Source organism: Microplitis demolitor, chromosome 4 (genome assembly GCF_026212275.2).
Source record: "Microplitis demolitor isolate Queensland-Clemson2020A chromosome 4, iyMicDemo2.1a, whole genome shotgun sequence".
Lineage (NCBI taxonomy): Eukaryota > Metazoa > Arthropoda > Insecta > Hymenoptera > Braconidae > Microplitis > Microplitis demolitor.
In genome coordinates, this window is record NC_068548.1 from 23,137,874 (window position 1) to 23,151,869 (window position 13,996).

General features: G+C 31.8%; 2 protein-coding genes across 2 annotated transcripts in view; both read left to right on the top strand.

The window, feature by feature from the left end:
* Window positions 1-3,242, top strand: part of LOC103576389 (uncharacterized) — a 31,327-nt gene extending 28,085 nt beyond the window's left edge. The window contains exons 19-21 of the mRNA XM_014444139.1: window positions 2,311-2,420; window positions 2,489-3,010; window positions 3,090-3,242. Coding sequence (XP_014299625.1) covers window positions 2,311-2,420; window positions 2,489-3,010; window positions 3,090-3,242 — 785 coding nt within the window. The remainder of the gene's footprint in view (window positions 1-2,310; window positions 2,421-2,488; window positions 3,011-3,089) is intronic.
* A 4,538-nt stretch (window positions 3,243-7,780) lies between these two features.
* Window positions 7,781-10,516, top strand: LOC103576348 (histone acetyltransferase Tip60). Its single transcript, XM_008556521.1, has 5 exons — window positions 7,781-7,903; window positions 8,000-8,057; window positions 8,406-8,474; window positions 9,010-10,105; window positions 10,265-10,516. The coding sequence occupies exons 1-5, from the start codon at window positions 7,859-7,861 to the stop codon at window positions 10,371-10,373; spliced, it is 1,377 nt and encodes a 458-aa protein (XP_008554743.1). The 5' UTR covers window positions 7,781-7,858; the 3' UTR covers window positions 10,374-10,516.
* Window positions 10,517-13,996: the final 3,480 nt, after the last annotated feature.

Genomic DNA, 13,996 nt, shown 5'->3' on the forward strand with positions numbered 1-13,996 from the left:
TTGGAACTTGTGATTCAGCAAAATCATCATAAATATAAAGATCAAAATAACAGAGGACACTATTATCGATTGATTGTCGAACGATTGGTCGACTACTTGTCCGATTACTGGTATAGTACTTTGTTTTTTTGTTACTATTACGAAGCCATTTTCAAAACACAATGAAGCGAAGTCACTATATTCATCGAAGTATAATCCAGATGGCTGGAAAATTATAATTATGTCATAGGTTCTATTTGATAATAATGAAATGACAGGGGCAATATCACCATCAGTTTGCTTTAAATAAGTATCCAATGTGGCATTTGATGCAGCAATAAGATTTTTTAAAGTTTTATACATGGTTGGTCTGGAATCGAATCGTTCAATAGGAAGTTCATTAGTCATTACCTCATCTTTTCCGACGGTACTCGTAGCTCCTTTTATTGGATATCCATCTAACGATTTAGTTTTGTCGTAAATAAGACTGGAACACATGCTTTTGTCTACGGAAAAATAAAAAAAACACCGTCACCATTAATAATTATGAATGATTAAGTTAAGTAGTAGGACAAGGCTGATAATTTTTCACCAGATCTGCACCTGAAAGTTTAAATTTTTACCTCTGTTTGTGAGCAGGATGGCGCATGCGTTAAATTTTATCATTTGTTTTTTCATAAAAAAAAAAAAGGACGACTTTCTTCTTTTCAAACAGGGCAGAAATTCAAACATTTACCGCAGATATGATGAAAAAATTTTTAGTCGATAGTAACTTACTGTTGACGAATTGCTGCCTGTACAAAGTCCATCTGTCATCTGGCTTGTCTGCAATCTTCTCTTTCCTCCAGGGTTCTGGGGCTCGATCCGTGTAGGGGTTGAAGGTGTAGATGATAGTCCTGTTGCTTAACCTATGCTGACATACGTAATAAGAAGACAAAGCCTCGATCTCCCAAATTATCTGGAGAACTTTTGATGCACGGCCGCAGTCTTTTCCTACTGTGACAATCACTGAAGCGATGTTCCAAATATCACTGGATTTTATTTCATTAATATCCGTCTGGAGTTGGTAAATTGAGTCAGTTGATAGGACATAAGTAGGATGCCGTGGGTAGTATTTTTGGATTACTTTAGAGTTGAAATTCTTGTCGATGACAACAAGGGACGAGATGACAGCTTCATTTTTTTGAGTCTCGTACATGACATCAATCAGGTCAGCGGTAATGGCCACAGGGTTCAGTTGATTGGGAAAACACATTTCTAGCAACTGTCACTGTTGAAAAATAATTAATTCAATTAATTAATTATTTAGATAAAAATTAAAAGAATAAAAAAATTACCGTATGTTTGTGAAAGATCGGAAGATCATTTGATGGCAAAGAATAAAAAATCTTGATGTTGTAGCAGTCGATGACACTCACAAATAAAACGCACAAAATAATTTCCTTCTTCCACTGCATTATAATTTTTTAAATAATTCAAGTTTTTAAAGTTAACTAATTATTATTTTATTTTGATGAATCTTTGAGTAAAATTAATAAATAATTGCTCGTCCTGACACGTCTGGCTAGTAGGACTTGATACTCGTGACTATGACTCAGTGTAATAATTTACTTGAGTGTCCACTCGATAGCATTTGTTGTTAAGGATACGTGTCCGTATACAAGAGGGTGTCCGCAATGTACGTGTCATTTTTCCGCCAATTATCGAGAAGTACATTACACGCATTAGAATTGCATACTAATCAATAAATTATGGTCTGGAATGAGTTAAAATAATCGTTGCATCCTCGGGTAGAAGAATTTGGCCGAAAATTCCCCAAAGAATGCCCGAAATTATAGAATTTCATAGAAAAAGGCCGAAAGTCGCCCGAAATTAGTAAAATCTTTATTGCACTCAATAAACAGGCGGAAATTGGACAATTTATTGATTTGGCGCATTTTCGGTCACAGTATTTTATTTTTGAATAAAATTAGAAAACTTGGAAAAATTTAAAGCAACTCAATAAAGAAAATTTTCAAGTTTTCAGCCTTGTGACAGCCACCAAAAAATTTTATTATTTTTTTGTCTCGAAAATTTTCGCCTGATTAATATTCAGTTTCTGTAAAAATAATTTAAATTTCTTGAAGCTTGAAATTGAATGCGTAGTTTTTTTACCTGCCTAAAATAAGTGTTGCTTAAAATTACCATTTATTAGCAAACAATTCGCATTAAAATATCTACTAATTTCTTAAGTTCCAATAAACGAAAAAAATAAATTTCTTGCTGATAAAAATTTTTCCTAATAATTTCTGTGACTTCTTCGCTGATCGAATATGAATTTTTTTTTATCAGATAAAGAAGCAAAAGAGAAAGAAAAAGCAGCCCAATCTCTTGCAGTGCCAAGACTGAGCGTTTGTGCTGACGCACAGAAAGTCGATCGTGCGAAATTAGCACAAACTGAAGTACGTTATCGATTCATTAGGACTAATAATAAACAATAATTTAAATTTAAAAAAAAAAATTTTTGCAGTTCGACATAATCGAATTCGACCCTGAAACATTTGGAATACTATTGGACTACTTGCATACCGGGTCATGTCCGCTGACTTGCAGTAACATCCCGGGGTTGATATGCGCAGCGGAACATTACGACCTTCCGGATTTGCTGCAAGCTTGTTTCCACCACGCGAAGCAATTTCTGAGGATCGAAATAGTCTGCGTGATGCTCTGTGCCCTGGAAAATTATTATTGGCGCTACACCTCTGCCTCGGAGCTGGTCAACATGATCCTCGCGTTTGTCGAGACTCGCGCTTACCAATTATTCCAGAGCCCGCACTTCCTCACCCTCAGCGAGAGCATGGTCCAGACGATAATGTGTCGCGGGCTTGAAGTTGTCGAAATTAAGAAATTTGAGGCCATGCTCAGCTGGGCGAAGCACAGAATAAAAACAAAGGCATCGAAAGTCGACGCGAAACATGAATTTAAATGCATCATGGAGCGGCTGAGTAAGGACTTGAAATTATACCGAATTACGCCACAAGAATTAATAAGGGTCAGTTTTTTTTATTTATTTTTTTTTTTTTTTTGGGAAATTTGGATAATTTTTATGAATTGACATCTTTTTGTTTTAGATCGTCCTGCCGTCGAAGGCAATCAAAAACGAAAGAATCCTGGAGACGCTGATGTTCCAAGCGAACTCGGGAATTTACCGGAACGTCGATACTTACTTGGAAGACTATCAGAAGAGGATACAAAATCAGGAAAGTTTTGACTATGGTATTTAAAATTACATTAACAAATAAATAATTATTAATTGAAAATGTTTTTATTAATAATTATTTATTTGTTGTAAAAATTTATTTATGTCGAACGCACAGTAAACATATCGAGTATCCTCGTTAAGTAAATTATTTATAAAAATAACTGGATGGCTTGAGTATTATATTTTGTATAATTAAATTTAATAATGAATATTATTTTTAAAGGATCTATAGATCGAGGATTATATCTATACTTTGTAGGGTAATTTTGTAAAAAAATTTATTTATTCGAAATTAGGTTTTTTTTTATTTGGATTGTAAAAATTTAAAGTAGGGACAAATGGAGCGACAAAATACGGCAACTAGATAGTAGGTGAAGCATATGGATGGTAATTTAATATGGTTATTATTCCATATATATGACGTTTATTTTTCATCCTTGTCCCACTTTTTCACATTAACCCGAAATTAAGTCTCATTTAAAAAAAAAAAAATTAATTTTTGAAAAGTAAAAATTATAGATTTCTCTGACGGATTCTAATTACGGTAATTTACGGTACAAATTTCGTAGTTAACTTGCGACAATTTAAGGCCACTGACGGCATATTTACCGTAAATTTCGGGTGGGCTTGTGGTATTTTACGGTAAAGTAAAATTTTACGCTGGAAAAACTGTAGAAATAAAAAAGCATACGAAATACGGTGACAAAGCCGTAAATTACGGTATATTATAGTGATATACCGTAATTAACCGTAAAATGCGGCCAATTTGCCGGAAATAACCGAGTTGTAGGGTAAATTACGGTAATGTTCCGTAAATAACCGAGTTTTATGGTAATATGCTGCAAATTACTGTAATTTGGATCTGCCAGGGTTATAAATATATGAAAGACAAATATATGAAAGAGATGGTTACGCCAATAATGACAATCTGTATTATATAAATAAATAATAAATAGTATTGTAAATTATAAAAGTGAAAAAAAACTACCCTCTGAAATTTATGAAATAATTGACTAATAATAACGATAAACATAAATATTATTATGTATATTAATGTAAGACACAATAACTATATAAAATACTTATAATAGTATGAATTATTATAAATATAATGAATTAAAAAAATTCGTTAAAATTTGAGTGTCTGGAGAAATAAATATTTAAAATCTGTTCTGTTTTTCTATTGTAGATTTTGTATCTTTAATAGTCTGGTTAAAAAACTAAATTTATAAATTATAAGTAACAAACGCAGTAGACATCGTGCGATGTGTTGCCGAATTGATTTTATAGATAAAAAAAAAATATGAGTAAAAAGTTAACAATTAATGATAATAAAAGCTGTAATTATTTGTTAATTATAGTTTGCGATAAATGATAATATTTTTTATACTAAATCGCAATGATTTAGTTTACACAATTATTTGTGTTGTTTTTATTGTTGATTATTGATAATTAAACAACCCGTTGATAAATGAGATATTATTGATATTATTAATTATTAATGATGTTTATTAAAATGTAATAGTTTTACGGGATTTTATCAGGGCAGGATTAATATATAAGTAAAGTATAAATAATATAATAAAATAACAATGTTCGATTCTTCTGAAACCTGCTTCGACTGTTGAATAATTTATTAATTTAATTTAATAAATATATATACATACATTAATATATATTCTTAACTATAAGTATCTTAACTAAATTTTTTTTTGTAAATATTCTAATGGGAAATAATGAAATTTTTTTTTATTCAAATTGGGGTGAAAGTGGGAGATTTAGGCTGAGGAAGAAATGTCGATACAGAGTGAGCAGTAGGTTATGGCTGACTGACGCTAACCTCACTTTTGTAAATTAAATTTTGGATTTGGTTAAAATCTGAGAGATCAATCACTTGACAAAAACAGGTTTAATATTTTTAATACCGACAGCAGACTTTCCCTCACTTTTTTTATTTTCCATAGAATTAAACTGTAACTAAAAAATATCTGCTGCAATAGAGACCAGTCAGCTAAAAATATATAGACACATAATCCTCAGTGATATTAATTTTTAAAAAATCTACCGACTCTCCCAAACTTTTATTTTATTTTTCTCCAATTAAATTGATAATTTAATTATAGTATTTATTTTCTGTCGTTGTTAAAAATTCTACATTAAATAATTAAAAATATAAATTTAAAAAAAGCCCAACTCTCCCGCTTTTACTCAGTTAAATTTAAAAAATCCCCGTTTTGGTTTTTTAATCGACAACTCGACTATAAAATACTTATAGTCAGCAAATGACTATAAAAATATATCATATCGAGTACAATTGAACTTTAAATTTATTTAATTAAAAAAAATTATAAATAAATGACTTTCGTTTCGCTGATCATGGACTCAGCTCACGAAAACTACCAATTAAAAAAAAATAAATAAATAAAACCCAATAAATAAATAAAAAATGAATTGTAATTTATTTATTTCCCATAAAAGTAAAAATATAAAACTGATGAGTGTCTTATTGTTCTGAATATTAAAATAAATAAACGACTGGACGAAAGTAAATTTTCCATTGCAACTTTTCTCCTATTTAATCATAACAACAATAATCATGTAACCAACAAATAATAATTGTAATTAAAACCATGATAAGATCGTCGTAATCTCGAGTCGAATGTTCGTTGAAAATATATTAATAATCAGTGCATTTATCATTGGCCATCGATTTAATAATAAATAAATACCAAATATTAATATAATAATAATAATAAGAATAATAATAATGATGACGATGATAAAAGTTGAAAAAAAAAAATTAATTATAGTTTATCAGTACAAAATAATACCCATATATATATTTACTGTCTTTGTATCTCCGACTATATTTTATCATACTTGTATATATAAATATATAAATAATATGGGAATAAATAAATAATGTGCTTCACATCACATATATTGTTCGATAAATCGAAACTTTGTGTATTAATGACTACATTGTAAAAAAATATATATATATATATATATATATATATATATATGAAATTTTTTTCCTGAAAAATGGACACTGTCCAACTATTGCCGTCTTTACAAAACTGTTAAATAAATTATATTGAAAAAAAAAAATATTAAATAATAATAATGAAAAAAGTTTATTAATTTTAAGCTGTCAGTAACATAATTTTTTTTTTTTATTTAAAATTTTAAATGTTTTTAGTATTTTTAACTCTTAACAACCAAATGGTTTTTAGTTTTTATTTCTTTTGAGTTGTAAAAAAAATGTCATGGAACGAATTATTTAAAGTGAAAAAAAAAAAAAAAAAAAAATTATTATATTATTACAATAATTCTGGACGAATGTAATGACAATTGAATACTTATTGTTTATTGTATACACATTAAGCCACTGTGATGTTACTGTTTATGTATATTGATATACATATTTATGAATAAATAAAAAATGTATATATGTACTTACGTACATATATAAATACGTATGTCTCTTAAAATATGAATTTTTTTTTTTTTTAATTAATTTTATTTATTCAAATATTTAACATAATAAATTTTTATTTTACAACCGATGATAAATTAAATCCTATACCAAAAAAAAAGCGATTTTCTGTCTCAAAAAAATATTCTTTTGCCTCACGAAAATTCCCTCCTCCCTCTCGATCCCAATAATATTTTTGTTTTCAATTCATAATGCAATAATGGAGTCATTACTTAAAATGAACGGAAATCACTTTAGAGTCTGATGGTAGGCAAACCGCAATTTATAATACATTGTAGCATCTTCATCAATTGATAGCAGCTTGTTCACGGCAGAAGCTAAAAATTTTTAACAATTTGTCATCAAATTGTTTACAACTTGTCATCAAATTGTTAACAACTTGTCATCAAGTTGCTAACAACTTGTCATCAAGTTGCTAACAACTTGTCATCAAGTTGCTAACAAATTTCTGATCAGAAACTCTGGCTATTAAGGAAAATAGTCAAACTCCAATAGAAAGTTGGATATCGCTTTTATCGACAGGCAGTATCACATAACGAACTTTCACATATCATCTGTGATATTCTAATTAATTATCTCTGATAGCCAGAGTTTCTAATCAGAAAGTTGATGTACATGGATTGCGACTAACTTGTCGACAAATTGTTGACAACTTTCTGAGAAACTTGTAGACAACTTGTAGTCAACAGTTACACGAGCTAAAAATTGTCAACAAGTTAATCGGAAAGTTGCCATCTATTTAACTACGATCTTAAAAATCTCAAGCATCAAAATATTTTCTCCTTTTAAATGACAAAATCCAACCAGAAAAAAATTTCACAAATGGATGTCAATTTTAAAAAATTTTATCATCACTTTTAAGTTATTTATAAAAAAAACCTTTAATTTTCTATGGCTGCTATATGTAACTCAACTATAATTCAAATTTTCAAATAATATTTTTCCCGCCCTTAGCAAAATTCAAATTTCTTCAACTTTCCCGCTTCTGCTTTGAGCGCACTGCTTTACCCACTCAGCCAGTGGTCTCTCTCCATCTCAGCAGCTTAGTATTCAAAATCAACGCGTCAAAACAACAGCTCCAAACATTACAACAATATTACAATAATCTTACACTTATTTACATCTAATAATTAATTAAAATGATCGGTGACAATGAGGACTGTCATTCATTATGTGACTCAGTGGTAACTAGACAAATTTACCCCACAAAAATAATTAATTACCTTTAAATAATTAGTAAAAAATTATTTAAACCCACAATCATAACCTATTTTTTGCAGAATTTACTTGAAGAAGGCTGTCGTTTGCCGGTTCGCATGCACAGTACCAATGATTGGAGTAAGTTCTAATTAATTATTATTAATTAATGTATTTTAATCACTCAAATTTATTTTGACACTTCAAATTTAAGTCCGTCAACACTTGACCAATCGCTCGACTCTTTTTGTAGTTTTTTTTTTTTTTAAATTCACTGCCGTTAATCAATTAATTAGTTTATTAATCAACTAATTAATTGTTACAATTAATGTCTATTTCAATTACAAATTATTTGCTAAAATTTTTTGTGTTAATGACACATTTTTCCGACAGCAACTGAATTTTGAGGTTATCATTCTTAGACTTTTTTTTTTTTTTATTAATTGACAGGTGTGATTATTAATTATTAATTATTTATTTTTGTTTCAGCATTAGCGGAATTAATAAGTGTAAAAGAAGTAATGGGAGTTAAATATTATTATGTACATTATGTTGATTGTAAGTATTCTTTTTAATTCTAAATTTAATTATTTGTTTATTTTGAATGATACAGAAGTTAGCCGACGATTTTAAACGATAAATTATGAAAAAAAAAAAAATTTTTTTAAAATTGCACTTATAGATTTTTTAATTTTCTATATGTGCATTTTTTAGTTTTTCGTTTTTTTTTTAAATTCATTTGCTAACAAAACATTCGAAATTTTAAATTGTCTGATAACTTTAGGAATGATCCTGAAGTTAGAAAACAAAAATTTTTGAATTTTTTTAACGAATCAATTACAAAAAAATTTTTAAAAATGCACATGCAGAAAATTTTAAAAACTACAGGTGCAATTTTTTCAAATATTTTTTTTTTCATAATTTATCGTCAAAAAAAAAATTCAAAAGTTAATAAACCGTTGGCTGACTTGATAATCATACTTTAGAATTCTGATTTTAAAATGAATGTAAATGTAGCTAACAATTGTAAATTTTCAAAATTTTTTTTATATATTTTTAAAAAATAATTTTATTAAAAAAAAAATGTTTTCAGTCAACAAAAGATTAGACGAATGGGTAACAGAAGACTGCCTGGACACTCGTAAAGTTCAGTACCCGCATCGCGATGGAGCGACGGCCCCAGGAACCGGATGCGCGACGCCAAAAAAACACAGCCGACCCCCAAGTCCCAGCAGCATAATCGCCGAGCCTGTTAACGGCTCGGCCGTTCTCCAGGCTGCTTTACAAAAGCGGATATCCCGCAAACGAAAGGGGACCTTTCTCGATAATGAGGACTCCCAGGAAGCGACGAACCCCGTGGGGACCCAGCCCACCGTGGCGGGTCCACGGCCTACTGGCTCCATGGTTACCCACCACCACGACGACGTGGTTACGAGGATGAAAAATATCGAACTGATAGAACTAGGCCGGCATCGAATAAAACCCTGGTACTTCAGTCCCTATCCCGAGGCGATGGTTAACTTGCCCTGCATTTATATCTGCGAGTTTTGTCTCAAGTATCGAAAAAGCCGCAAGTGTCTCGAGCGGCATCTAGTCAAGTGCAATTTACGGCATCCGCCTGGTAACGAAATTTACCGGAAAGGCTCGATATCATTTTTCGAAATCGACGGCCGGAAGAACAAAAATTACGCGCAAAATTTATGTCTGCTCGCAAAATTATTTCTAGACCACAAAACTCTTTACTATGACACTGACCCTTTTCTGTTCTACGTGATGACGGACTTTGACAGCAGGGGGTTCCACATCGTGGGCTACTTCTCCAAGGAAAAAGAGTCTACGGAAGACTACAACGTCGCTTGTATTTTAACGTTACCGCCGTACCAGCGCAAAGGTTATGGCAAGCTGCTGATCGAGTTTTCCTACGAGCTATCGAAATTCGAAGGCAAGACCGGGTCCCCGGAAAAACCGCTCTCGGATCTGGGGTTACTCTCGTACAGGAGCTACTGGGCGCACACTATTTTGGACATTCTGATAAATGTAAAGCCCCTTGTGGACAATGAGAAAGCCCAGATTACTATTAATGAAATTTGTGAGCTCACTGCCATCAAGAAGGAAGACGTCATCTCAACGCTGCAGCATTTGAACCTTATCAACTATTACAAGGGTCAATACATCGTTACGCTTAATAAGTAAGTTTTTTTTTTTTTTTTTTTTTTTTTTTAAACTGTTTACTTTAGGATCATACTGATACTTGTATTCACAAATGCATTAACCTAAATTTAAAAAAGCTGATAGTTTAAAAAAAAAATAATGAGTAAGACTAAATAAAATTTTTTGAATTTTGCTAGTGTCATAATGGACCAGCACGCAGCGGCTATGGAGAAGCGATCGATCAGGATAGACTCCAGATGCCTGAACTGGCAGCCCAAAGACTGGAGTGTCCGTGCCAAGTGGTGAATAATGAGCGACAATAAGTTTGAATTAACGAGACTCATCAGCGGCTTATTTCGTTTTTTAAATTACCTATATTGTACATAAATGTAATTTTATAAATTCTAAACAGAACATGTCTAATTCAATAATAGAATTTAAGAATTTTATAATTAAATAACTTGGGCATTTATTTCTTCACTTGTAATTCCCTCGGCTTAACCTAACTCTTGGAGAGTAAAGTCCTCTGAGTAAGTCGTCGTCGGAACTTTTCGGCTTGTAAACGATATAAAAATTATAAAACTGCATCAGTTTAAACATCACAACTTTGACATCACATAAACAAGAATATTATTGGTTTTTATTAATTTTTGTTCGCAGGTTAGAATTTGCATCGAAAGTGGTTTTTCGGATTATGCTCAAAAGCGTAACTTATGTAGAATTTTGATGAAAAGAAAAATCAAAATGGATAAAATAAAAGCATTGCGAAATTATGAGCAATTGAATATCGAAGATTCTGCGTTAGTCTACATTTCGATGACACTGGCCGCAACCTGGGCATTCTTTGTTTTGAGTATCGAAATTTTGTTTAATAAAATAGAAACATACTTTGAGAAACGTTCACAAGAGCCGGAAATGGGAAAATTTAAAGTTCGAAAAAAAATCGCGTCTACCGTCAGAAGAATAGCCATTATCTCTCAAAAAGTGATCAACGTTTAGGCATAAAACCAACTTTTAATTATTGTCAAATTTTGAATTCTCAAAAATATTATTTGTTAAAGTGTAATTAATAGTGTCCACATTGTATTGTTGGAAGAGATAACAGAGCAAAATAGGATACTATGTAAAAGGAAAGAAAAGCTTTTTTACTTAATTAGAAAAAGGGTGAGCAACTTTTCTCGATAAGGTGCGCTAATAAGTAAACGGTTTTGAATAAAATCAAATCTTCATTTTCTAAACGAAAGCAATTTTGACCATTGATTGCTGTATGTTGCTGTTGAAAAATTTAGAAAAAGTTAGATTTCGACAATGTAATATTCATTTGAAGTACAGATTGAATTTTCATAAAATAATGTCAGTAATTATTTCTCTATTAATCGATTTTACGCTAAGTCACAGTGTTCAGAAGTGGAAATTCAACGTAAAGGTATAATGAGTGCATGTGCACTTAATTAGATGACACATGTAGCACTCGAACCGCGGATGGACACGTATCCTTTGCAACAACCCAAGTGGGAATCATTTGTTTATTGATATTCCTGCGTTAGTGACGAGGCTCAAACCCAAGAGCAAAGTCGCGAGCTTCCCTATTGATTTTACACAATAGTCTACTAAATAATTATTGCACTTAAATAACAATTAGCTAAATAATTTATTAATTTTCAAAAATTACAATGAATTTGCCGAAATATATTTTGTGTTCATCGTATGTGTGCGTCGTTGTGTGCAACGAAATGAAGGGCAAGTCTTCAGAATCAAAAGACCCTCCGATTTCTCACATCCATACTGTAAGTTAGCGACGACTAATTTTTTCGAATAATATTCAAATGATTAACTGGTTAATTTTTTTATTCTATGCAGCGACAATTACTAGAATTATGTTTTTCTGATCGCATAAATCCTGTCGCAATTACATCGAACTTGACTGATATCATCGGTATTCAACAAAGTGACCGACTAAACTCCTCCGTTATTGCAATCGATGATAATTTACTACAATGGTATAGAAAAAAATATGGTAATAGAAAAAAAAACGCATACAGTGGAAATAATTCATATCCTACCTATGTATTGTCTGCTGATTCTGTCACTGCACTAAAAAGAACTCTCAACAATATCCGATTATGGGATCCTTGGAATAGCGAGCGGCTTATCTTCGCAGTTGGGACGCGTTGCAGCGATGCATCGAATATGCTGATGTTACTGTGGGAGTATGATGTGTTGCTGTCATACTTTATTTGTCACAACGAATTCGGCAACAATACCAGTCTCTACACTCTGAATCCTTATCCAGGGAGGGCACCGTTACCCTGGATTAAAATTGAAGCACCTCAAAAACCACCCGATCCATGGACGCTGTACCAAATGACATTCGTAAATGGTGAGACAGTTTATCATTCTTGTCTTATTTTTCAGTCAGGTAAAGATATTTCACCAAAAAAGCTAAATTTAGCTGAAATCACGTCGAAATTAAATTTTTTTGAAAGAGGCCGCAATAAGCCCGGGTATTAAACACAAGGCTGAAAAAAGATAAATCATTAGGACTAAAAAAACCGAAAGTGGGTTGACTTGATTCATTGGCCAATTTTCGGGTTCTTTATTAAGAATCATAAAATTTCGGAAGGTTTTCGGCAAACTTTCGACCTTCTCAATAAAACCCATTAATTAATTATTTATTTATATTTTCATTTTTCAGATATAAAGTTATGTTCCAGTATTACTTTTGATAAAACGGAAACCCTAGATGGTCACAGACTTCAAATCCCAAAAAAAACCGTGGCGTTAAATAACACACATTTTTTTTACGACACAATACTTTCATTGATGAATATTACTCCCGTTGCATACAAACCTTCTCGACTAAAATTTGATTCATTAAAATTACAGGACCCTTCACTCCTCAGAGAAAAAAACACAAAAGTCTTAAACATCGTTCCGTTTTATGAGCCTCGCAGTTTCGTAATAGTGACCCAAAAACAAAGAATAATTCTGACTTTCAACCAAGTAGTTGATGCATTTTTCACAAAACAAAACATAATAATGTCATCTGTTATTTTGGTATTCATATTCGGCATGATCCTGCTGAACAACAAGTACCAATTCGGTGCAGCTGCTTTAGATCTCTTGGCTCTGATATTAAACATGGGGATGATGACCCCCATCGACAAGTTGATAATGCGCATCACTTTCCTGAGCGCGACCCTGTTCGTTTTGATTTTCAACCCGGCTTTGCAGGGTCAGCTGACTTCTATCTTGTCCAAACCAGGCAGCAGGAACGTTGAAAATTTGAAGGATTTACGCGATAACGGTTATCACATTTATTCATCTTCTGCCTATGTCTTAACTGAATTAATTGACAGTAAGCTATGGGATGATAATTCTTTCAAAAAATACGTGCATATAACACTCGTAAATACTCCCACAAAATGCCTAGATGATGCGGAAAAAAATTCATCTATTGCCTGTTTGGTTGACTTTGGGCTTTTTGATAAAATCAAACCTGACTTTTACATTTCAAAAGAGTTTTCTTTTAACTACTACGTATACGGGATTCCCCGAACTTGGCCGCTGGCTAAAAAAGTAAATAAGATAGCGATGAAGTTGTTCGAAAACGGTCAGGCGAGTCATTTCGAAAAACGCAGTTCGTTCCGAAATTTGATGAAACAGAGAAACAAATTTAAAAAAATCAGAGCGTTGCAACAGTACGATCAGTTGGATCTTGAAAATTCCGCGTTAGCTTACATTGCGATTGCACTGTCCGTAGCATGGGCGATTCTCGTTTTCGGTATCGAAGTTGTGATCAGAAAGATCGAAGGGCATTTGGGTAAGCGTTCAAAAGAGGCAGCGTTGGAAAAATTGTTGATCAGAAAAAGAATTGCGGATACCGTTAATAGAATAACTTTTCTTGATCAACAAGTTTAATTGACAGC

What these genes read in the sequence shown, in the direction of transcription:
- LOC103576348 (XM_008556521.1), top strand. Translation starts at nt 7,859, where the DNA reads ATGATCGGTGACAATGAGGACTGTCATTCATTATGTGACTCAGTG. An exon ending in ATTCATTATGTGACTCAGTG is followed by an intron (nt 7,904 to 7,999) that starts GTAACTAGACAA and finishes TATTTTTTGCAG; the next exon opens with AATTTACTTGAAGAAGGCTG. An exon ending in TACATCGTTACGCTTAATAA is followed by an intron (nt 10,106 to 10,264) that starts GTAAGTTTTTTT and finishes GAATTTTGCTAG; the next exon opens with TGTCATAATGGACCAGCACG.